At 42.6% G+C, this 25,798-nt stretch overlaps 1 protein-coding gene across 4 annotated transcripts in view; it reads right to left on the minus strand.

Annotated features, from left to right (window-relative positions):
• Window positions 1–1,149: 1,149 nt before the first annotated feature.
• The window catches only part of LOC126525580 (TOM1-like protein 2), a 44,020-nt gene continuing 19,371 nt past the window's right edge, over window positions 1,150–25,798 (minus strand). For 2 of the 4 annotated variants that reach the window (XM_050173509.3, XM_050173507.3), the window contains 10 exons: window positions 25,493–25,747; window positions 24,463–24,541; window positions 23,074–23,204; window positions 20,031–20,106; window positions 17,935–18,046; window positions 17,161–17,242; window positions 15,469–15,492; window positions 12,716–12,766; window positions 10,858–10,894; window positions 1,150–9,985 (listed from right to left, as the gene is read on the minus strand). In XM_050173509.3, the coding sequence (XP_050029466.1) occupies window positions 9,804–9,985; window positions 10,858–10,894; window positions 12,716–12,766; window positions 15,469–15,492; window positions 17,161–17,242; window positions 17,935–18,046; window positions 20,031–20,106; window positions 23,074–23,204; window positions 24,463–24,541; window positions 25,493–25,747 (1,029 nt within the window). In that variant the 3' untranslated portion in view covers window positions 1,150–9,803. The remainder of the gene's footprint in view (window positions 9,986–10,857; window positions 10,895–12,715; window positions 12,767–15,468; window positions 15,493–17,160; window positions 17,243–17,934; window positions 18,047–20,030; window positions 20,107–23,073; window positions 23,205–24,462; window positions 24,542–25,492; window positions 25,748–25,798) is intronic. The other 2 variants (XM_050173508.3, XM_050173510.3) reach the window with 2 other exon arrangements.

The following is a 25,798-nucleotide window of genomic DNA, read 5'->3' on the forward strand; positions in this document are numbered from 1 at the left end:
GATCACTGCAGACGACGTACGTCGCTTTCAGAAAGTGGTCGTTCACGCTCGAGCGGGCACGAGCTCGGAACACAATGGCGCGAGCCGTCGCCCCAGGCGTAATTACACGCACCGAGAGCTCTTCTCGCCACCATTCGCGCCATTGTGTCCGCCCTGCGAGTATTTCTTTATCGCGCTTTTTCAGGGGCGTACGCGCTCGCGATTCCAAGCGTGCAGTTTGAAGAAAGAACCCGTTTTCAAAGCAACGCGGGCCGCAGTCGGTGCGAATGTCGTCTGCATAAAAGAAGCAGACGACTGGAAAACGTGAGCAGAACAGGTCGCGATGGTTCCAGCGTGCGTTGAAACCGTTTCTTTTGTTTTTGTTTTCTTTTAGCTTAGTGACATTTGAGAGGCTCAGGGAGATCTCGTGGTTCAGGTGCGATGGTGCGCAAGGCAGCCTTTCCGTACCCGTTGAGAACGTTTACTTACGTACAACACACAAAAGGATGCCAAGGAAAACAAAAAGTCGACTGGAAACGCGTTCACTATGCTCCTCACAGTAACGTAAATCAATTGTTAACAGCAACAATACCCGACATTTACCAGCGTTTACTGCCTATATTACTGTCCTTCGGACTGTTGTTTCCTTCCAAACATGATTAACCGCAAGATCAATTATCCTTGCAGGACGGCCACGTTTCATTGCTTTCTCGGACGATGAAAGTACATTTTAGCTTCTCACCTGGGGCCATAAATTATAACGACCCATTTCATTTCACTTTCTGTTCGCCCTTCATCGAATGTCGCCGCTATCACCGCGGGATCAGCAACTGGGCGCGCTGCGTGATAAGAATCGAATATGAAATTGAACGTGACAAAATGGGGGCCCTGGTGCCGTATTTATAACAACTAATGCTTTTAAATTTTCCATTATTCGTGCCCTTTGCTTGCAAAGGGCACAAATAATGGAAAATCTCTTCCTCTTCCCCATGCATCTTCCTTCCCTCTCTAACTCGTTGACCGGCATCGGCCACTATGTGGAACGAATGAGAAGAAATGAATATGATAAATACATGCATGATACGACCCCTATCGCCCAGATCCTTCCCCCGGCAATGCTTCTCTCACGTCGAACCGAGCAAGATAGAAGACAGCACACCACTGCGGACGACAGGTTCAATATTTCTTTATTATTATCAATAATGTCAGGAGAAAACGCGCACCGCAGGTGACAACAGCAACAATTAGAAAAATAAAACGACAGCATCACGAAACAACCGAAAAAAAAAAATCGAAATAAGGACAGGTACGAGGGCACATCTCTTTTTTTTTTTTAACAATGTACAAGAAACCGCCGCACAATGCGCGGTACCACAGTGTGAACAAGATTCGTGAAGCTACAGGCTACGTCGACTGAACTGACCTTAATATAGCGCGAAAAGTGCCAAGCAAAAAACGGCCGTTTATTTTACATTACTTACACCACGCTCTCCTTATGGCGCTCTTTAACCGCCTATACCAAAAAAAGACAAGCGCTTCAGCATTCGCCATAACTTTTAAACATATTCTGGCAGGCGTTCTTCACCCCACGAAAATATGTCATTTTTAGAGTGTATTTCCCACCAAGAGGAAGCATTAGCCCGGGCCCATCTCCGATGCCACCTATTCAAACACACGCGAAACGCAGAAACGCTTTTCCGAGATAACCACTGGGCCGATTTTATAGAAAGCTTCTGCTTTTGAGACAGAGAGAGATAAATTCTAGTGAGTGTAGGAAATGGAATTTTTATTTCGGGCTTGGATTTAAAAAAAAAAAAATTGCCGCAAGTTGGCATGCGTGGTAAGCTTTAAAATACATATACATGTATATAAGCTCGAATTGTGCAACTTCCTAGCTGTGCACCAAAACGAGATATCGCCCTTCTGTAAACTGCATCTGTTAGCTCATCTAAAGCGGACAAGCTTGATGTATAAATTTAAAGCATACATGCATTTGTTACAACACTTAAATAATTTTGGAAAATATTTATTCACAAATTGGCAGTATATTTTACAGCGGTGCATAGTATATCAATTGTGTCCGCTTCATATATGTGTATTAATATTAAATGCAGATTTTAGATATTTTTATTATTAGTGAACTAGAGTTGCAAGTTTCGTTTCTTATAAATTTTGCAATTCCTTAATATTTACAAAAATATGACAGCTTAAATTAAAGCATACCGCAACCAACTGTCATTAAATAATAAACATCTTTCAAGTGTAACAAACCACATCGAATTCAGTACTTTAGTTGCCGAGAAAAACGTGTTCTCCTTTCCTATGTATTTAGATAGGATGCCCCCAAGTTAAACCTTCCACTTAATAATAAAGCTTGCAGCCCAGCGTTACGATTTTATACACACAGGGTGTCCCAACCAACTTAAGCCAAAGTTTAAATGTCTCAACTTAAACGAACATTGAAAAAATATTCGGGCCGCACCAAACGGTATATTGTCGGCCATTCTATGGAGTAAATCGCACATTTTCTCGGGTTCTTTTTTATAAGATTAATTAATCAACTCTGCAAGAGTTCCAGCGCACGCTCCAAAAAAAAAAAAAAAAATGCGATGCACCTCCGAGAGGCCACGTGAGCCCTACAGGGCTCTCGAGTGGACTCCTGGGGACGTGTTCTGCGACGATCACTTCGGCGATACTATCACCTCCGCGTGACGTAGTGCCCAACCACCCAATCAGCTAATCCGATTGTGCTCAACCAGCCAATCAGCGCGCACCTGATGGCGATACTATCGCCGACGCCACACTGTCGCCGAAAGTTATCGCCGGCTTAGATGTTGGAACTCAGTACCGCTTAAATTAATGCTATAATCTTATCGAACAAACGACACGTGAGGAGCCAAAACACGAGCCGTGTCTTGCGTGTTCGGGGAGCGTTCTGGCGATTGCACATGCAAACGATGGCCTGTCAGAGAAGCGTGAAAAATCACAGCTGTAAACATCAGCCTTGCCCAACGAGCACCGGACACTGCCACTGTGCTGTCGGAGATAAGCGAAGCAAGATAATGCGTAGCTTTTTCACTATGCTGGCTTCACAACAATATGGGGGCCGCGATAGCGTCAGTGAATACCTGCTATTAAAATGAAGTATACTAAAGGATGACAGCAATCGTCATCATACAACAGCGCATGCTCCTTTTTCCTTTTTTTTTAGCGCAGCATGTGCGCAGAGTCACGGCGGCGCATGCGCAGATCTCCTTACAGACCGGACAGTCAGACACCGCAACGATTCTAGAAAGCAAATCACAAAGCAACATTGCGATAGAACCCGAGATGCCTAAAAAACAGCTTTTTTTCCCTACCCCATCATGACAATATCATCAGACCACCTCTGCTGGGTTGCCACGGCCATGTTTGTGAAAGGAAGCACCGAGACGCCCGACAGCGGCAACGAAACCAGCATCTCGCTGACAAACAGAATGCCCCGAAAATGTAGTTTGCAGTGATGTGGAGTTGCTAATAATGTCAGGTGGCTGTTCTCGTACTAAACAAACCGTCATGGACTACTTGGCTAAAAGATTCTTTTACACGATCCCCTCCTTGTTCTTGGCTAAAAGATTCTTTTACACGATCCCCTCCTTGTTTGAGCCGCACTGATGGCGCGTAAAAAAAAAAAATTAAAAATTTGCGCAGTGATGAGTGCCTGTATCAATGACTGCAGGGAATGAAAATTCTTAATGATTTGCCTCTCCTCAGAACTTCGTTTTTCAATTACCAACGGCCCACAGACAGCGCTAAACTAAGCCACCAAATAACCCATTACCCTCCTCCCACCGCAAGGTTATAACCCTTCACCTCCTACAATCCTGGGAATGAATGGTGTTTGTGCAATAAAAGTGGCTGAATAACTGTCAGCAGTGCATAATCCACCGCATGTTAAGAGCACGTTTTGAACTCGAATGACGATACACAAGGATCCCTAGTTTTATGAACGACGTACAACCAGACAATGTGGCTTAAAGCTGTTTTTTTTACACTACCGATTTCGCTTTCTCCACCACCAACCTGCAAGTGTAACACTGAGCAGACAACAGCTAAACGCCGCTCAAAGCACATTACAAAGTGGCAAACAAGGACAACTAGTACAAGGAGACGTCCAATGAGGCAGGCCGCACTTTGCAAATCAGAATGCAGACCTTATGCAGCATGGACCACGCCACCCCCTCAGGCCTACGCCCGGCAAACTATCAACTCTTTGTGGGAGTGGGTGAGCAAGGCCGGCTTGACCAGCAGGTTATGACCGTGTAGTTCCTTTTATATTTCTTTATTTTATGATCCCCACCATTGATCCTCCCTTTTTCTTAGGCCATTGAGCCATCCTTTTCAATAAAGTTCATTTTCTCTTTTTCTCTCTGCACAAGCTTCCCAAAGTGCAAACACAAAGAATCAAGGGTGCGACGAAAGTTCGCCTGGTTAGGCACGGCTTGAAGTGAATCATGGTCACTGACCAAGTCTGAAGGAGGGCCGACATTTCAGAATGACCCACGACTTGCAATGCCCAAGGCACGCTTCACCCATCCAATCTCGAAGGCCATTGCCAATGGACAGAGCAGAGGCCTGGGGCATAATATAGTAACAATCTGTTTACCTCGACTTTATACCCTACAATTCGTTGAGGGCAGTTACTGTAGTTTGCATGCATTTGACAGCGCTCAACGATCTGAATTTTGAAGAAAATTAAAAGCAGTAAAAACATAATAAATGAAAAAGGAAATCCCCGCCCTGTTAAACCTTGTCTTGTTTTTTAAGGACTGGTTGATATCAAACTAATGTACCTATTAAAGCCTCTGAATTAAAAAAAAAACTGGTTTTTGTTGCACATGTGGCATTACAAATCTGGACAGGCACTACACTACCTGCTGTGGGAGCGCAAAGGCAAAATAAAGTCTGTACGTATGGTCACTGTTAAAAGGACACTAAAGGCAAATACTAAATTAAGCTATAGTGATAGATTAGTGCTCGAGAATCTCTAAGGCATCAATATTATTGCGAACAGAGCCTTAATAATTGAGGTAAATGCAGGACTCCCCCAGGACATTCAAGCACTTGCCCGATGACGAAAGCACTCCTCAGTTAAATTCTGCCACTAGAACGCAACCATTTGTTGCACAAGACATCCTTGCATTAGATCTATAAGACGAAATAAAATGCTACTTGTCCAGTTCTATTTCATGTTTAGACAAAAGAACTCAATGAAATTACCCTTGACGACGACTCGGGCTGTAGAATGGTTTTGTTTTCGCTTGACTTTGCGCTGCCCACGCCTTAGCGTTTCAGTAGTTTCCTGATCGCGTAGTGCTGCGCTGGTTTTGCTGGCTCGCGACACTCGCACAAATTGCAAGTAGCAAAGAATTCAACTTCCATGTGATGCCATGGGATGCCCGAACAGTCCACGCCACTTGACCAAACAACAGATGCAGCGGCGAATCCACCGCTCTGTCTTGGCTCAGTATAGCCATCTGTCGGGCGCTGTTTTACTCACCGATGGCAGCAAAGAGTGGTGATGGCGTATGCAACGTCACCACTCCTCCCCCGGTTGGATGGCGGGAGATTTGAATTGTGATAAAGCTATTTGGACCCTTCAGATGCCCTTTTCTCGTAAACCAAGTCGTTTCTTGGCACGAAACAAACGTTGTGAGGTTTCTGCAATGGTATTTTAAAAGTCCATTTCAACTTAGTATTTTTCTTTAGTGTCCCTTTAATGATTTGGCAACCGGCGCCCAGCACCTTAGTGTGCTACTCGCTAAATACATGCTTAGTCATGCCCAATGCGTTATTTTAAGAGCAGTGTCCCTTAAATTTGTAGCAGTCATGGAGCCCATGACTCTCTGACAAGTTCCTTCAAGAACCATGTCCTTGCTGATTTACAGCACAGTCAGAGTTGGAAAGCACAAACATGCCGAGAGTTCACACAACCTGCATTTAGTGCTCCAGTGACAGCCATGCTATACTTGAAGTGCATCAATATTGTGACATTCGCAGGCCACTTGCAGGAACAACTATTTTTTATGCTAATGAAACACTTTTCATAGGAACCAAGCAATGCCAAAAGTTCAATGCCACTGAAAGAACACACCTCTTAAAAGGAAGTTCACAGCGTGGAGAAGCAGGTGTGTTACCTTAAGAATAACAGCAGCCCACAACTGGAATTACCACAACCAAAGAGATCACAGTCTGCTATGAAAATAATAGGAGGAAGAAGCGTTTGTCACAAACACTACATTGAAGGAAGAGAACAGGGTGCCAGACAAATAAAGAACAAGAATCCAATGTTCTTTGTGCTTACTGACTTCACAACATCCCTGCCAGTCTAGTGTTAAAGTCAACGCAATAATGACACTCAAGATGAGCCGACACGCACATAACATGGCAAATTAGTTCTGCAGAATCCCACAAAGTGGAGGAAGTATCACGAAAGGAAAAAATTGTCGTCCACCTGAATGTAGTATGACGCTACAAAAGAAACCAATATGGGTTTCTCATAGCGCTTTGCAGCATAGGAAAAATTCATCCAGGTCCGCACCAGGAGTAGGATGAATTTTTCCTCAACTGTGAAGCGTTCTTTATGAGAAACCCATATGGGTTTCCTTTGTAGCTTCGTGCTACGTTTGGATGGACGACAATTTTTCCCTTTCATGCACATAATTGTGAATACTCCTTATGCACTAGCTAAGGTTGTAATTTTGCTAGAATGACACAAAAAAACCAATGCCTTGGCAGTGTGATGATTTCCACACACTTTCTGCTTCTCCATTGGAATGCAACACAAACAGCCACCTTGGAAAGACTCCACAAACACAGGCGCAAAACCAAGACTTGAAAACTTGGCATCGCATGCTGTGGGTATGCATTGCTAGCGTGAAACCTTGTTCTACCAGAGTTGCCAAATGTCACTTATGAGCAAGTTATTAACAAAGACCCAATATTCCCTTCACCAGTCATCACTGTTACCTTTCTGTGTTTTGGCTGTCGAAACTATGTGCCGCTTCATGCATGTCATGAGTGCCATGGCAGTGTGCCTGTAATGGCACAGCTTGTGAACAAAGATAGTAGATCATCCATGATACATTTTAGGTCATAAGATTTCCAGGTTTATACAACTAAGACGGCGAACACTGGTAACAGAATGTTCATATCGCACCTCTTTCTCATATAGTAAGAATCTTTGGAGTATTCTTTTAAGGTTCCACTATAACATAAGAATGACACCTCTCATCATACTTGTAGTTCATCAACAAAGGGAACCACAAGGACCTTGATGCATGCTCGTCTATGACACATTCTTTCCCGAGAGTGGCACTAGTTAAAATACAGCCCTCACCTTGAAATCAACTAGCCTACATTAAAAAGATTTTCTCGGTTGCACCGCTGTTTTCCCAACAATGCCAGGAACATTATATTAAAGCCATTTCGGCATAGCACATCAATGAACTCTAGCATGCCTCGTGAATGACAAAAATGCAAGAATGCCACTTATTAGAAATAAAAAATAAATAAAGAAGCTCACTTATGGACAAGTGTTTGTCACCTTGCCCTTCTTCATAATGCCCCTCTAGAATATGACGCCCTATTTTGTCAGCACCCTAAAACAACATCCCAGCTCACATTGAAGACTGTTTTTCCAATGACTACATTTTAAGAAACGGCCCTGCAGCCACTTCATGGCATGGAATTGTCGAATCTCCAATCACCCAAAGACAACTATGTTTTTTCATGACAAATCCGATTCTAAGGGACATCACAGCATGCCTGCTGTCAGAAGTCTTAGATGCAGGCTTGCTAGGCAGAACACCAAAAACATTTCAAGAAACCAGACACTCGACCATTACACGGTAGTCCCCGCAGTGATAAATGCTTTTGATCAAAGACGACATCATGCACAAATCACGCCTTGCACTGAGGCAGCACTGCTTAGCTTGGTTTTAGGGCATCCATTGTGAAGATGCATGCATATATATATATATATATATATATATATATATATATATATATATATATATAGGATGATCCAAAAGTAACAGAAAATGTAATATTTTAATAATTTTTGAAATATAGACTGTAGTAAGATTCTGTTTTCTTAAAAATTTACAAAAGGGACCCCCACTTTTCTTTTCATAAACAAGAGGTCTTTTAGTTATGGTTACATTTGTCGCCAACAGGTGGCACTTCAGTTGTGTCACAACAACAGCTGGGCTGAAGCAGTGCCACCTCTCAAAAGCAAATTCAACTACTTATCATTTTTTTTAATAATTCCATGCGATTCTGTGCATTTCTGCAAACTCTGCATCCTCTTCTGGTCTATAGCTTCCAAATGATTAGATTAGTTTTATGTTACAGTTTTATCATCCTGTATTTACACTCTAACCAAGTACACCAAACAATTTGGCTGTTTTTCTATAAGGGGAGACCCTGCTCTTTGGAGCTGAAAATTGGCCCAAACACCTTTGTGTCCCACTGCTTCAGATTGGTATAGAGCATTTATTTTTGCTTGATTGGATGCCTGTATCATCCTTGATTGATCTAGCCTTTGCTATAATCATCATAAACAAGTTGTGGAATGTTTTTCCTTGTTTTCTCAAAACCACATTTCTGACGGTGTCCCTATTTTGGAGTGATAATATTTCTGGTTCTTCTTATCAGTATAATTATTTCTTTTGTCAGAAAGGTACACAAATAGAGGATGTAGAAAAACATTATAACATACATTTTCAGAAAGTAATTTGTCCTGGGTGTTACTAGGGGTCCACAATTCAAGAAGTTTGACATGCTGTAACTTTGGTTCAAATCAGTCTAGAGCTTTAATTCTTGTACCACTCTGTACTCAGATTACTCAAGATCATTTTTATATGCCGATACATATTAACCCATATATAGTTTAGTAAATAGCCCACCCCCAAACAAGTTCTAAATTTTTTAGATTTATAGAAATATATTTATTATGTAAGAAAACTGAATGTATATCTTAACTTAGCACATGGAAATACATAAACTCCGCAAGTTTGATTAAAATCTACTCAGGAAAAAAAAAAAAAAAAAAAAAGAGTTCATAAATGCAGGGTCTCCCCTTAACAAGGCTCACAGATGCATCAAGAAATTCACACCTCTAACGCCATTACATAGACCTCTTTAGGACACGAACATGCTTTGCAAATGAGTTTAGAAAAGTTAAGATTTTTAAACAGACACCCATTGCCTTCCTAGCAATTGAAGATGTCAGTGTGTATGGTGCATTGATTACATGCACCTTCCTTTTCTTTCTTTCATGCCCTCCGGAGAAAGCCTTTGAGACCTAATAAGGTTACGAAATGGATAAAATGAAAACTTCTAGCCGCAGCTGAGCTGAAACAAGGAAAAAAAAAAATTTGATCTGCCAAAGTCACAAGAGATACGGCTGCTACTGTAATGCACTTTCCTGTACAAAGTCCACGGTCCACACCCAAAAAACGTGGTGCTAAACCGTGCTCCAAAAGTGAGCGGTAGCATCAACAAAAGTAATTTCAACTGCCCAACACCACCAAAATTACTCCTGTCACGGAATAGTCGTAATGCAGAGACTTCAAAAAATAAATCTGCCCACGAAATGCCATGCACGAAACTCTGCTAACCCAACAACACTGTGCTGGCCAGTGTCGCACATTTTGCTTTTCACACTTTTTCTCCCTCCTCAACTTTACACGAACACATCTACAGTCGACCACATCGTCTTGTATACGGAAACGTCACTTCCCTCTCATGACCGACCTCCCGTAACTTCTATACCCCTATGTCTACAAGGCGAACAGGCTGTTCTCCGTTTTCTCGTCCCGCTCCACGCGATTCCGGGATGGTGGCGGTGCGGGTGGCATGGTGGGTCCGCCGATGGATGTGGCTGTTGCCGTTGTGGATCCCGCGGTCACGGGAGGAAGCCGTTCCGCTGCAGCTGCTCGTTCTGCTAGGAACCGGTCAAACTCTGAACAAGAAAACCACGGGAAAGACGATAGAAGGGAAGGTGAATACTACTGCTACTTTTACTAAAGATAACAACAACTACAATGATATTAAGTAAAGCTGCCGCGCATTTAATCAATTCATGAGCCTCAGGGTCATTTTTCCTACAAACCAAATTAATTCAGCATGATAGAAGAGCATGACAGAGGATGGAGAGAAGGAAAAGTAGTGATGGCATGAGTGTGTGTCTCTCCTTGGGGGCAACTGTAGATTATGTTAAAATATGCACTGAAAGAAAAGCTACTTCAAGTACTACATTTGTGCGGATTAGGCAAAGTGCCTCTGTACCTACTGGCTTTCTTTATCTATACATTGTTGAGTGGGCTATTCAACTTCTAACTGAACATCACACTTGCAGAAAATTGTTGAACAGCTATGTCAGCAGCCTTGTGGCAGGCCAAGTGACTCGCTTGCAGCACTTCACAAACCTACTTTTGCAAAGATGCTGCAGCTCTGCACCCAGCTTACATTTCAAGGACTCTTCAATAACAGGTGCCACGTGAAGTCAAGGGTCTCACGAAATCTCGTCTGGTCGGGAAGAATCGTGGCGAAAACAGGAAACAGACGCCGACCAAGGTCAATTTTTTTCTCCTTTCTTTAACTGATGTTTTGGCCCCCACACGGAAGCCTTGTTCACAAAGATGAGCAAAGCAGGAAAGGACGAGGATCTTCTTTGTGAACAAGGCTCCCATGCGAGGGCTGAAATGTCAGTTAAAGGAAAAACAATATAAAGGAAGTCACCTTGCTTGGCATCCATTTCCTGTTTTCGCTAGGTACATGTTGCATTTGGAAATGCAGAAGGGAAATGCAAAATGGAAATCAGGGCATATTTACCTGTGCTGGTAATTGACTCCTGCCCAGTCTCGGAAGGCTAAGGAAAAGAGGTGAACGTTAATAGGTAGGCTTGCTACATGAACATGCAAGCTGTACATGCTAAGCCGTTTTATCACTACTGCCTGAACAAGTAGTGCTTGCTTTAACAATCTGACTTGCAACCAACTTTTACAAATTAGAACTTCTAGGAATCTGAGATTTCTGCTTGATTGAAACAATAAAGTTAGTTATTTGGAACTGTATGAAATTGGCTCAAAGACAGAATTATGGTTCATTATGCAAACAGAGGTATACGCTACCAGTCATGTTTGAACATGGAGAGGACCAGAAAATAAATACCAACAGGAGCACCTCTGCCTCAATGCTTTCAAGATAATTGGGCCAGTTGCATTAATGCCCCCCACAAACAAATGGTATCCTGAACACACACCCTAGGCATGTTTGGCCTATCAGACAAGATTAATATCTGCAATCATGCAATCCAACTGTTTATCAAGAAATTATTTTGCGATTGAGTGCCAGAAGTTCACAAACCACAGGGTTGGCAAAAACAGTTTACGAGACGTTTGTGTCTGCCAACCTTCTGTTGAGGAGGTATTGGCAGGCTAGTTTGCGTGATTTAGCATTAATTGACGAGCCAACAAGTGCGTTGTATTCTTGTTTCCATATACCAGCACAGGCTGGAAATCTGAATTCCAGTCATTGTGCCTAGGCTGAAAAATATTCAGCCCTTCCTCATGTCCCACGATCCATAAACGTTTGATGTGAACCGTAAGTTATTCGCATCTGTGTCCACCTAGTCTCTTAACATGTTCACTGCGACCTGGGTCACTGGTGGGCCATGGCAGTTATTCCCCCTGTGTGGCTGTGCAGGGCTTTCCTGCATCGCGAGCAAGTGAAATCTTTGCTAGAAATCAACGAAGAGCTACCGATCTGACAGATCCACCTTGAAGTTTAAAAGGAGCACAACTACCTGGCGATTATGGGTCACGACACACCAGAGGATAGCTATTTAAATCTGGTTTAATGGCACAAAAGCGACTTAAGCCATGCTGAGTCAGACACAAGGTGTTGAAGAAATAACGGTAGAGGCTGCGAAATATGTGTTGCTCTAAAGCCTATTCACAAAAACGGTTTCTTCGAGAAAGTTCAGAACTTCTATAACTCACACAAGTGGTTCATCTCCCAAAATCGAAAGCGGGGTGTAAAGGTATCTGTAATTTGTATAATTCACGGAAGCATTTTCTTCTTCCTCTTTCGATGTGCGGACATGTGATTACAATGCGCATCCCTGTTAATGGTTCCTGGCGGTTATCACATTTTGGTTGTTCTTTCTTTTTCAATAAATAACTGTGCATGAGGTGTGTGTGCCCTATTCAAAGTCGGCAATTCGAAGTTGGCACATGGTGTGCCTATTCGAAATCGGCTTCATCGAAGTCATGTGCAACATGACTTCGATGAAGCATTCTCGATGCTAACATGTTTTCTATTCACCAAGGACAGATTTAGTAAGTTGCAGCTTGTTGTTTTCTCTCATTCCATTCACTTTTGCCATTTGAAGGTCAGCACTTCGTGAATAGCTTGAAACCCGTCCCTAACTGGTACCTTTATTTCTTTGCACACCAGAGGAATTTTAAAAGTGACCCACCAGTAGGTCACAACGCACAGGAATCGAGGCTTCAAACAGTGTTGTCGCAGTGAACATATTAATTCTTCTCATGCCTCAAATCCAGCATTATTGGCAAACACATGCACCACATAGTCTAATAAGACACATGCAAACACGCATGCCCCAAAAAGTACGGCCCACCCGTGCACCAATGCTCAACCAGTCGCGCTCTGAGTAACGAGCACCTACCTTTTCCCTTAGCCACTCTTCCATCTCGTCGAAGTCTCTCTCTCTGTGGCTCTGTCATGCAGCATCAAAAACAGCAAGGAAAAAAATAAAAACTCAAACGAGCAAACAAAAAAAGAAGAAACTGACCACCCACATGCCAGGCAAGCCTTTAAATTTCAGCCCAGAACAGAGAAAAAAGTCACAAGAAAATGTGAGAAAAGAATTAGTTGTTTGCATGAGTAGCATTTCTTCATGTAATAAGCTTTTCACGTAATAAGCAATTTACCAGCCTCAGAGTACACTCTGCCTCAGATTGAAAGCTATGCTCTCAATGTGGCCCGACAGTAACCTAGGGCGTATGGCAATCCCGTGGGAACCATAGTGCGATGAGCAATCTGGCAGCGCAATGTGCACCCGTCATGTAATCGGTAATTTCATATGGCTGTAGGATATCTTTACAGCCGACTGTGCATCACACTATGGTGAAATGCTTTATCCTAAAGCCCACAGATACAGTCATGTTACACATGGCTAGTTCAACTAATTCTGCTATTACTTCAAACACTACTTTTCTTTTTCAGTCATTGAAAGTACATAGTACCCGGACAGTGCTATGCGGGCAAGGGGAGTGGAGGGGTGCATCTACAGCGGTAGCCACCTATGTATTCGTAGCCCACTGATCAAGAACAGTATGTCTTTTCAAAGACGGCGAATGCTGGGGTGGAGTGTCTAGTGGAATGTAGGACTTTAGCAGAATATATCAGATAACGTACGGATGATTTCGATTTATCAATTTATATGTGCAAAATGATACCAACCCTTGAACATTACAAAACAGATTAAAAATCATGTTGGCTTGCAAGCACTTCATGTGAGAAGCTATTGGAAATCTCAATTTTCAAATGAAAGAGAAAAGGCTAGGTACTCAGAGCCTATCCTGTTTCACCTTCCCAACAATCCACAACAAACCATCCCCTGTGCCTTTAATCGATCCTCTGCAAGATATTTAGCTTTTGAAAAAAGCTAGTATGCTAAGCTTGAGGTAACCCTGGGGCACCAGAATAATATATGTAAATGTGCAATTTGAAGACGACACAAGGAAGATGTAAAGATTACACACAAAGCATTTGTGTTACTGTCAATTTGCATGTTTACGTTTTACTATGACAAGCGAACTTGTCTAATAAACCCTTTCACAAGGGAAAAAAACAACAGAGAATGCAACAGACAATGTTAAATTGATTACTATTCTCCATCTGCTAAACAAAGTATTGCAAATTATCAGAAGGGAGATGACAACAAAAGTATTTGAAGCAATGCAGAAGCAAAGTGGATAATGCAAGCTTTCTTTTAGGTTTCACGGCGAAAGCCTACATGACAACCTGTGATTTTAGCTTGTACTTAGTCATTTACTGTTTGACAGTCTAGCTTTGTAGCAATTTTATCTTTTAACTACACTGCAACCTGTAACGTTTTCCTTGCAATGGGCCCTCTTACACATGTCTGTGGCCTACAAGTGCCAGCAGATTTTTTTATTTTTTTCCCCCTTCTTCAGCAAGCTCTAGTTTTTTTCCGGCAGCCGTTTATCCATCATTTTTGCAAAGCTAGTCACGCAGCCACCATTCTTCCTCAGAAAGCTTGTCTGCGAAAGGCTCTAAATTATAGAGAGGCAATTTGTGTAGTTTCTTTAATGGCAATTAAGTAATGTGTTCAAAAGTGATCTATTGTCACTGTTTGTTAGCTGTATCTTTTTTCTTTCAAACTATTCAGTACAATCATTGTACCTAAATATACCGAAATTCATGGTGTAAATGTTTGCGTGAGCTTCACTATGAAATATTCTATATCTACAGTTCACATTCAATTTGTACTCAAGAAATGTTGATATTCGCCCGTCTCTAGTTATTAGTTGCTGAAATGTGTTGCTAAAGCTGTTAAGGGGCAAATGGACAGCTGCAATGAAGGATAAAAGAGGTCGTCTTTCATCATCAGGTCATCAAAATGACATGTTGAGAAAATTTGGCAGTACGCAGGCCACGCAAAAATATATCTTTTTGCACTGAAAAAAGAATAAATTGCACTGAAAAAAGAATAAATTGCACTGAAAAAAGCATAAAGACAGCAACTTAAGTTTTCTCACGGTTCCTAAAGCTTAAAGGGACACTAAAGAGAAACAACAGACCACTTTGGAGTGATTAAGTGATCTTGAAAACTCTATATTGGTTAATTTCACGGTGATCAATTAATTATTAGGTGAGAAAATGAAGGTGAATGTGTAATATTTTCACATTTTGCATTGAAATACCACTGTTGGTATGCAAGTGTGATGTCACAGATTTCAAATTATCTCTTATGTATTAAGGCAGTTGTGATTCAGTAAATATTCTTGAAACTTGCTAAGTTCAGTGTTTGGCTCCTTTAGAACGCAATGTAGTTTATATATAACAATAGAAAATTAATGAGACCCAACCAGAGGTCGTAAAATTTAAGATGTCATGACAAGCTAGTGCGGGAATTTTAAGGTGGTAATGCCATCCGTCTTTTTGTTTATGCATGTTTTTCTGGTTTAACAAGCCTTCTTTCACACTAAGAGTGGCTTTTTCAATATTGTAGAAGGCTAATCTACTAATACAGCTAAAATTACTGTTCTCTTTACTGCCCCTTAAACTAGCTGCTGCATTTTGACAGATAAGTGTCAATGTAAGCAAAAAAGCAAAGAAAGAAAAAAATAATGTGACGCAAAACAAGCAGCATGACACCCTGAGGAGTCTCACCTCATGAAGGGTTTCCACTTCCACCTGGCGTTGTGGAGAAATCGAGCGTTGACATGGAAACAATGCAACAAGAAGCCAGCAAACATTGCACAACAGCAACAACATAATGTGGTGGACAGCCTCACAAGCAAACAATGACAGGCTGGTCCCAACACCATGCACCACACACTTCAAAATGCAAATCATGCAAAGCTACAATTAACTCAACTGCAACCCAAAAAACAAACCAACAGGAGGCAAAATGGCTACTGAAGCTTCAGAACTCTGACATTGACAGTAAATTCAAGAAATATGTATTTCGCTGAACTGCTGAGAGCATCAGAACAATTGCTAATTAATACTTTTAGTAATTTCCTTGTTGAGTATTTATACCAAGCACTGTTCAAACTGGCGAAATTCAAGTTGCCATAAGCTTTTCTGCTTGAGCTATAGTGGCAAACAAGTCTCAAGAAGTTTTATCTTCAACAAGTTGAAGTCTTTCAAATCCCAACTATAATAACAAGAGGGCTAGAATATGAAAGTTCAACAGGACGTATTTTTCACATTCGTTCACGTTGATGCTCTAGCCCTCCCATCGACGTAGCTGCACTTAGACTTTGACATGAACGTGGCTCAAATTTCTATCTTGCTGCTTTAGCTGCAAATACTCTCATCAGCTGTTCCAAAGACAAGAGAGAAGCAGAAACGCATTGACAACAATGACACCGCGCCAGAAACCTCAGAGATGCACTCGTTGTGGATGCCACTTTCCAAGTACACTATTGCTCTTCGTTGTCAATGCATTTTTGCTTTGACTTCACGTTAGTTATTTTCCGATCAGCTGTTGCGTTACACTAGGAATGTCTGCTAATCCCAATAAGTTCACGTATACAGGTGGACAGCACTCTGTTGAGTTATCATAAAGGTTAATGGAATATTGTAAGAACCACACAAACAAAGGGTGGGACCACTAGAGAAGAACGTAAGATGGGCATGCTCATCCTGTGTTCTTCCTAAGTCGTTCTTGTCAACTTGCACCCTTCTTACAATGGACTGCATTTAATTTGCCTGCTTCGGCATCCTTCTGCACATAAGGGCCAACTGCAAGAAAATTTTCCAATGCGTAAGAAGCCTACTTTCAGATAGTTCTGATAAAGAGCAGTCTTGGTGCAAAATTTTTCATTTCGAATACTGGTCGATGCATCCCGAAAGGCCCACAAAAGTACATATTTCTTATACCAAAACTGAAAAATGTAAAACACAACGCCATTACCATTAATTGGAAGTGATACATGACAGAACGCGCAGCTCCTCCGCACAACTTTCGAGATTAGTGGCTGCCCACGGTGTGCTGAAAAATCTCGAAGGTGAAGTGCTGTGACTTATATTCCAGCCACTAACCACTAGGCGCACCAATTTAGTCAAAGTGAAGTTTCGTTGCAGTTGGCCTTTAAAGGTACACTTCGCATAAGGGCTTAAAATAAATCCTGGATTCCCTTTGACTTTTTTAGAAACCTTACTGTTCCTGCCCATCCAAAGTCTATGCAGGCAGCTTCCAAGACGAGGCAAATGTAAGCACGCAGACAATCAAATGCACAAAAGTATTTTCGTAGCGTGCCACATGCTTAGGCGCGAATACGCTTTCGTGAACCCTTGGCAACATGCAAATGCAAAGCAAACTGGAGGTCAGAATCCAGCTTTGCCACCTCTCACCTTCTGGCCTCTGACTTGTGCAAGTGCCCCGAGACCGACTGCGAGCTGGTCAATGTTGGTGTTGTCAGCGTACGTGCTGCCACTGCGATGGTCAAACACATAAAAATACTCAATTCGAGTTCAACTCTCGCAACTGCTTTCTTTGGCAAAATGTACCGACGATTTCAAGTTGAAGTGGTTCCTTGGTCATTTCCAGTCAAATAACTTTGCTTTCAGCTGGTGGTTCCACAGCACTAAGCAACGCTTTCCTACAAGAACTCTACAAAACATGCAATGTTGTCCTGTGCAGTGGGGGGTACACAGGAAACAATGTAAATAACAGTAGCCTTTTGGAAATAATAAGCATGAAGTTAGGCAACCTTGGCCACACTAAACTACATTTGGAATGAGTTTGCAAAGGTGATAACAGCAAGATGTGGCAGTTTCGAGACTTAACGCTCATAATGTATAACGTAATGCACCTTATGCACCAATATGGAAAAGTATACCACGCTCAACATTAGTAATTTTTCTCCTTACTGCACTGAAAAAGAAAGAAAAAAGAAAGAAAGAGAGAAAAACAATAACAAAGGGTATCTTTCAGCAAAGACTATACAACAAATTGGAGTGAGTGAGGTTCTGGGTAATATATTAGCAAAAATCGCTGCTTTAACACAAATTATGTGTTCCTTTCTAAATTGGTACAGGATGTGCAATGCATGTACAGAAAGCTAGACACACACAACGTGGCTGCAAGACTTCAGCGAGACTGCCAAGTCTCGCTTGCTCCCTCACCTGGGCTTTGTGTCGCTGCTATGCCGGGACTGCGCAAACATGTCAAACTCGTCGCCCGAGGGTTTGGCCGCCGGGTTTGAACCTGCCCCTCCAGTCCCAGCAGGTCCCAACGCTGAGAGTTTCAAGAAGAAAGTGGCCGTTATTGACAATCACAAAGGAATGTGCACAAAAAAAAAAGGAACACAGAAGGCATGACCATACAAAAGTCGTGATCGTCTGTCTCACTTGGCATAAAGTGAATGCAAATTGGATGCTTGCGGAATGGCTGACACTGGGCAGCTCTTTTACAACTCAGAGGACATTACCAGATTCACGCTGTCCTCACCAAGTTCATCTCTACATTGAGTGAAATAACTGTGCTCCCCGAAATGATGGACTTTTTGCTTAAAGGCTGTCCTTTGTTATATTACTGCATTTATTAAAAACAGATGAACAGCTTCACATGAACATCTGCACGAGCTTACTTCCGTACTAAAGTCACATTTTCTGAATGCTCCGATTAAAACTGCTTGCCACCTGATGTGGCAGGCAGAGGGGCCTACAATTGCTAATCGCTTTCAAAACAAGACATGTGAAAACGCAAGACTACAGCGATAAGGACACGGTAAGCCCTACAGCCAATCGCCTGTTGGATCTTGGTGAACAACGGCACTAGTTTCTCGTATTTTCACAAATCTAACACGCACTGTTGTTCCAATAAAATGGGTGCAAAAATTGCCTGCGTGTTGTAATCGGACACAAAACCAAAACCGCGATTGCGGCGTTGGCAACAACAAACTGTCAGAGCTGTAAGATGCAGCGTCATTGCCGTCACAAGATGATGGCAGAGCGTGCTCTCTTCAAGGTTGCTGTGGGTTTATTTTCTGCTCATCTACAATAACTTTCGAAAGTACTATCACTTTCGTGACTTTCGTGTGACTGAGCACTGGATGCGTCGGTGTATACGGCCACCAACGTTGCTAGCACAGCGCCAAGCTTGCCATTTGCGCAGAGCGCCAGGAGCACTCGTGGCCACACATTTCAAGAAGTCCAAAGCAGAGTCACGTAAAATCTCGTGAAAGCGATAGCAGCAACTCTAAAAGTAATCGCTCGAGAATACTGCCTTGTATGCTTGGTGTCTGTGGGCAATGAAATGCAAATGGCGACAACGACATGCCGCTTTCATTGCGAAAACTCATTCTGAAAATTCAGAGGAAATTTAGCAGTGAATGTGAGAGAAATGCATTGACACTACATCTCACCTCTCTGAGGTCCTGGATTTACAGTTAAAACAGCATTCAGCACATTGCAAAGTGTTGTTCAGGAGCTCACTCTTCATGCGTCCTGCCTCTTCGACGAGCGAAGGGCAACTGACGGTGGTCCAGAGCAGATCACTGCCAGTTGCACCATGTATATATACAGGGTGTCCCATGTAACTTGAACCAAACATTAAAGATAGGCAAATGCCACGTAGCTGGACAGAACTGAGGTAATGTTGTTTGCCGTCGCTTAGAGATACTCAGATTATTTTTTTCATTTTGCCTCATTTTTTCATGTTGCTCTACAATTTTCTAATTTATACTTTTCATCTAATTATAATAATTCAGAAGTTGGTTAACTAATTAATAATTACAACTAATTATCTAATTATACAAAATGAAAACAAAAATCTGAGTATCTCCAAGTGATGGTAAACAACATTACCTTAGTTCTGTCCAGCTATGTGGCCTTTGCATATTTTTAATATTTGGCTCAAGTTTCGTGGGACGTCCTGCATACACCTCTACCATGTGACTGGCTTCCCATACATTACACACATTTTTCCACCTTTCACATATATTTTTTCCACGACGCATTAAAAAACAGTTTCTCTTCTGTGCAAGATAAATCCAGCACATCACTTTTTTTTTTTTGATTTTCTTTTATATATCAGGCACATGTTACATTCAGATGCCCTCTCATTTTCTTTAAGCCCACAAGCCAGCAGGAATTGGGTGTGCGTCAGATTCATGGGCGCATTAGAATCAGGCAAATACAGTACATTGTAGTGGGTTGAAATAAAACATTTAATAATAATAATAATAATGGACCAAGCTTTCTCTTCTCTTCCTTCTTACCAAGCTTCTGGAGATCACTGGTTACATCTGGCTCACCCAGGTCGATGAGAGGTGCTGCATCTGAAGCGGATGAGTTCTGCAACAACCATAAGAACAATGAAGTTTCATTTACTAGTTGACCGAATGAGTGATTGATTGATTGGCTTCAGCCTCCCTAAGCCTTGCCTTGGCTACAAGAGACCCAAAAATTGCACAGCTCTGGATTAATTTTGACCACTTGGCGTTCTTATGCACAGATATTTCTAAATACATGGCATTTTCGCACTTTGTTCTCATCAAAATGTGGCATCCACGGGCAGAAATTGAACCGGTGCTTGGACATGCATCTGGGTATTTGGATTTCTAGCTTGTAGTGGTACATACAAGACCAGCATAACTCTGTGTGTTTTTACGGGCTGGAGGTGCTAACTGTTTGGAAATTCAACTTAATCGCAGAGCCCTGATCTCGTGAACTTTCAAAGCCGACCGTACGATTAACCCTTTCCATAGGGAAGACAAGCTGAGCTCGTCAAGCAAGCATTTGCAGAAAAGACAAACGACTGGCCCAACTCATCCAACGCTGCTTTATTTCTCATGCAGCCCTCAAGACGATTTGAGCTCATCGATTGCTATGTGCTGGTAAACAACCACAGATGGTGCAAGGAGCTTATTCAAGATAAAGCCCCTCAATAAAAATCAGAAGCAGTGCCATCCTTTGAAGACCGCTGTCATCCTCCTCCCCTGCATTTCCCCTCAATGCTCGACGCTCGGCCCTCCCACTGGTCGAACGCTGTAGTGTGCTCTTGCATGCTTTTTTTCTTGCTTGTGTGTTTTTTTTGCTTGTGGCGCCATGCAGTGCCAAACATTGCGAGCAGCATACGCAGGCACCATGTTTCGCGCCTCCTTAGTGCTTTTGTAGAGTTGTTCTGTGTTTGTGATGCCGCATTGCTGTGCCTTCGGGTGAAGCACAAGTGAAAGGAACGGCACGCGACTATTCCGTATTCTATCTGCCAGGCTAGACGACGTGGCACGGAGGAAGGCCTGGTTTCAAAGAATAAGCTGGAATGATTTCAACTCAATGCAATGGTCCCAGCTCTGTGAGGTAAGTGAGCGATTCTTCGCTCATCGCTAATTTCATATGCTGCCACTTGTATGTGGCTTCGTTAGTTTTTCACTCTCCTAAGTGCCACACGTTCACACTGCGTTTATTTGCGACTTTTGTGCCGGACTTCAATCAAGTCGTCTTCAAACACACTTGCTTTTTGTTGACTCAGTCATGCATTCCCTGGCGTTCCCTTTGGCCTGAATGTATGCAAACAGTACCCTTTGAGGGTGCCACCGTATGTTACGAAGCGGTGAAGGTACATAGGCAAACAGGTGCACCGATGACGTCCCGATCATTATATGCAGTTATCGGTCTTTAGCACTTTATCCATCCGCGTCGAACCGTTATGAACCGTGACCAAACGTACTAGGGCGCTGGCAGTGCCGTGCAGACCGTACCTTGAAAGCGATCTTCAATGCCGACAAAGGGTGCCGATTGCTGATACAGCCTCACGCTTTGTGTTCTCACCACTTACTTAATGTTGAAGAGAGACCTGTGTGGAACGCGGAAAGTGTCTTTGGACTGTGTCTGCTAGTTCAGCACTGCGTATGGAGAACCAACGCCGGTGCAAGAGGAGGAGAAAGGAGATGGTGCTACTTTTATTTGATTTAAGGGCTTTAATTCGAGAGTGAAGTATGAAAATGTCTTTTTTTTTTTTTTTTTTTTGAGCTGCCAGCCGTGGCATCTTTCGAGGGAGAAGTGAATGCTTCGAGTGACTTGAAAAGAAAAGATGGTGAGGTGATTTAAAGTGCTCAGCTTCTTCGAATGAGAATCATTTTGCGATACAGGGTGTTGGGCCGAGACATGTAAACAGGAAAAGCTAAAACATGCAGTGAAACCCCTGTGTGCAGTTTAGCCCACCTTTGTTAAAAATTATGTTTTCTTTTCTAATAAACTTCGCCTCTCTCACACCAACATTTCGATAAGTCTCGCTTTATATGACTATGAGAATTGTTTGCAAGGGAGAAAAAAATTATATTTCGATTTGCAACTTTTTATTCCTTTTCATGTTTAGTGTCCCTGAAGAGTGTCCAAACCTGGCCCCTCACCAGGTTTGGACATTGCAAACAGACAAGCACGGTTCGTAGATCACAAGCCGATGATCCTGTCTGCAAAGTACCAAAGTGATGCAGGGCTTGAACACAGCTGAAATTTCAAACAGAAGCCCGCGCGCACTTCCCCTCGAAGGAACACTGCTTCCACCAGCCAGAGAGTCAACGTCACATGCTCAAATGCCTCTACACAAGATGCGCTGCATGAAACGTCACCAATTATAGTGCTTGATATTGGTAAATCATCCAATGTGGAATGCACGATGCTGCCAGTGGAAGTGCGCCGGGCAGCAACAAAGGAAGAAAATTAAAAAAGAAAAGAAGGCAAGACTTGTCACGTGAACGTGACTTGGTTTCTTGGACTCAGTATGGGAGAAAGTGGCAAAGGAATGGTGCTTGAGGACTACCTGCTAGCAGTGACGCTCGCCTCCTGGTGGCATGGCAACACAACATTTGAATTTCTTATATGTCCTCTAATAATAAACCATTTTGAAATACTCTTTAGGTAAAACACTCCCTGGATGGGTTCAAAGGATTAATGGAGGTATGGTGGCAGAAAAGTAGGGAGACAAGAAACAACAGAGTTCCAAATAATGGCTGACAAAGTTTGATGCTGGGAATTTTGTGCCTGTAAAACAAGACATACAAGATTTGGTAAAAAAAAAAAAAAAAAGATTAATAAAAGAAAGAAACAAAGAGAGAAGAAGAGAAGAGTTTGGTGGCTCAAGCTCACTACCCCGTGTCGAAGTGGAGGCTCATAGCAGCCGTCTGTCTATGAAACCACACATTTAGGGATGTTGGTATGCAGGAACGAAGATTTTTCAGTATATATTGGCACTGAAGGTGATCTTCACTGTCGGCTTTAAGTTCCACAGTCTGCATGCAAGGAAACAAGCACCACTGTCACCTCGTTCTGTGCAGTGGCCGTGGCAGAGGTGTCCTTGACCTGTCCCGTAACAATGGCTGTCCTCCGCTTCTCGAAGCGCTCGTAACGCAGAAACAGGTTGTTCATGTCATCATTGATCCGAAGCAATTCCCCTGTCATCAACAATGAAAGCACAAGAAACAATAAAAAAACAATGCATCAAATTAACATGTTAAATCTACAACGAAAGTGCACAACGCAAGAACCATTGCCTGTTCAACATAAGTACATGCAACGCATCAGTGGGGCTCTAATCTTCTAATGAATGAAGCAAATTTAAATAAAAAATGACCACATGCAATGGCAGAACAATGGGAAGCATGTGGAAAAGCTTGTGTTTAATTTAGGGAAGCAACTATTTACAACTTATGTACCTTTTTTTGCTGCAATGTTACTGTCGGCTTGCTTGCGTATGAAGGTACAGATGTGGAATGGCAAATACCATGAAATTCCACATATAATATAATTTTTTTTCTGGATTTTTGCATGTGAAGTTTGCACGTCATACAATATCCAGACACCAAAGTCTACTGTGATTTAAGTGTTTTATTTCTAAAAGGCGACCATACTTAGTCTTATCATCAAAGGATAATTTTTCTCCTTCCTTTTTTCTACATCAGGGCTACAAATTTGCTCCTCCTATTTGGGTTCATATTACATGTGGTATTCTACAGTATATATTTGTCTGCATCTTCAAGAAAGATGACACTCATGGTGATGTTTAAGCCTGCTGCTACCTGACCATCAATTGTACAGCAAATTTGCGTCATCTCGACATCAATCAATTTGATTGTTCTACCAAAAGTCACACCAAGGTGACAATGCATGTACAAATTAATTGGCAGCTTGAAGTACTGGAAGCTAGAACATTGATGACCGGATGAGCTTTGCACAGTAACATTTCACTGCAGAGTTGTGTAATCATGTACAGTAGGGCAAAGTGTTAAATGAAACAGCAAATGAGAGTGTTGGGGCTGATAGCCCAGTTCTCACAAGAACACCTTGACAAAAACATTTTTTACTGATATGAGTTTGCCTCATATGTCACACATCCCAAACTTTCTTTCCTGTAAAGATACCTTTAGGCACTGTCGGTATGGGTACAAATTAGGTGTTCCTTTTAAGAATGGACCACACTGTACATTTCGCAAATGCACCGACAATGCATGCCACCATGTTTCACTCTTGGCTTAGTATCAGTAGTATTTCAGCAGCATGGAAGGAATTTGCACACCATTGCGCCATTCTTGTAAAAAAACACAGGGAAAACTTCACATCAGCGACAACAGAAGCACAAGAAGAGATTAAATGGCATCACTGCAAAAAGTGCACCCCTCGAGACTATGTTACATTTAAAAGGCGCCAACGCACCTGTGACTTCCTCATTGGCCACCTTGTTGATGAGCTCCACCACTCTTGTCTGCATGGCATGGCACGTTTTCTGCAGCTCCTGGGAAGATTGAGCAGATGACCGTGAGGCCGTTAAGTAGACTGTGCAGCAGACAGACTTCCACACAACATGTTTCTAAACACACACCCAAGCCTGCTATTTTATTAGCTGCGAAATGCCAAATGTATTGTTGTACAAGCCAACATCTTTCACAATTTCCAATTAGAAAGTGGCCAATTCATTAATGTGACATATGGCAAGGCACCTCTAAGTGAGCTTCATTGTCATCATAATCTTGTATGCTAGCTCCACGACGAAGGCCTTTTTGAGTGATCTCCAATTACGTCTGCTTTAACCCAGCTCCTACCATCCCGTGAAATGCCAATTTCCTCATCTTGTTTTACCACTTCACCCTCTGCTTTTCTCGACTGCATATCCCTTCCCTTGATACCGATTGTGCTGCTCTAATAGAATGCTCATCATCTGCCATACATCGAGATTGCTCAGCCACTCCAGTTCACTTCCCAAAAGGGAGCACAATAGACACAGCAGGAGAGATTTGCAGGAGAACATACTTGAACTGATCGGTGCATAAATATGTGCAAGTAAACAGTGTAAAGATGGCACACAGCAATGAACAGTGACAGTGCAGCATGCTGACTAACAATTGTTTAATTTTACTGTCTGAAAAGCTACTTTACACGCACAGCCTTATCACTAACAACCCTTTGATTTTATGGCCTGGAAACAACTTACACATACAACATACAAGGTTGTGCGTCGTGCCTATAAGGTAATTTTTCAGTAATAATGCCGAACAGTTGTTAGTGCATCGTCCTGCTGTGTCCTATGTTTGCACTGTTTACCTGCATGCAAAGATCTGTAGTTTGTGAGGAAGCGAGCTTGAGACGAACGAGATCGTAACAATTGGTGCAAGAGCAGCTCATTGATCTATCAGAAATGCGAGGTGCCTACTAATACTCCAGGCACTGCGGCATCAGGTGTCCTCACCTGGAGCAGCTCCCACTCGCTGTGCTGCTCCTGACCGGGCACCAGTTCGGTCAGCATCTCGCCGAAGACTGTCATGTTGCGCTGGACGATGTCCAGCTCCTTGCGCAGCTTGTTCAGCTGCTCGGGTGTCAGACCCACGGGGCTTGGTGGCAGCGCTCCCGACTCCACCTCGCTCTGGGCCACGGGTCGGCCGTGGGCCGCGTACGGGTTCACCCGAGGTAGTGTCGTAGGTGGCGGTGCAGTCAGCGGAACACTCTAGAGAAATGAATTTGTTAACAGATTTTTGGTTGTAGGCTTATGAGCTGC

Source organism: Dermacentor andersoni, chromosome 8 (assembly GCF_023375885.2).
Source record: "Dermacentor andersoni chromosome 8, qqDerAnde1_hic_scaffold, whole genome shotgun sequence".
In the NCBI taxonomy this organism is placed as follows: Eukaryota; Metazoa; Arthropoda; class Arachnida; order Ixodida; family Ixodidae; genus Dermacentor; species Dermacentor andersoni.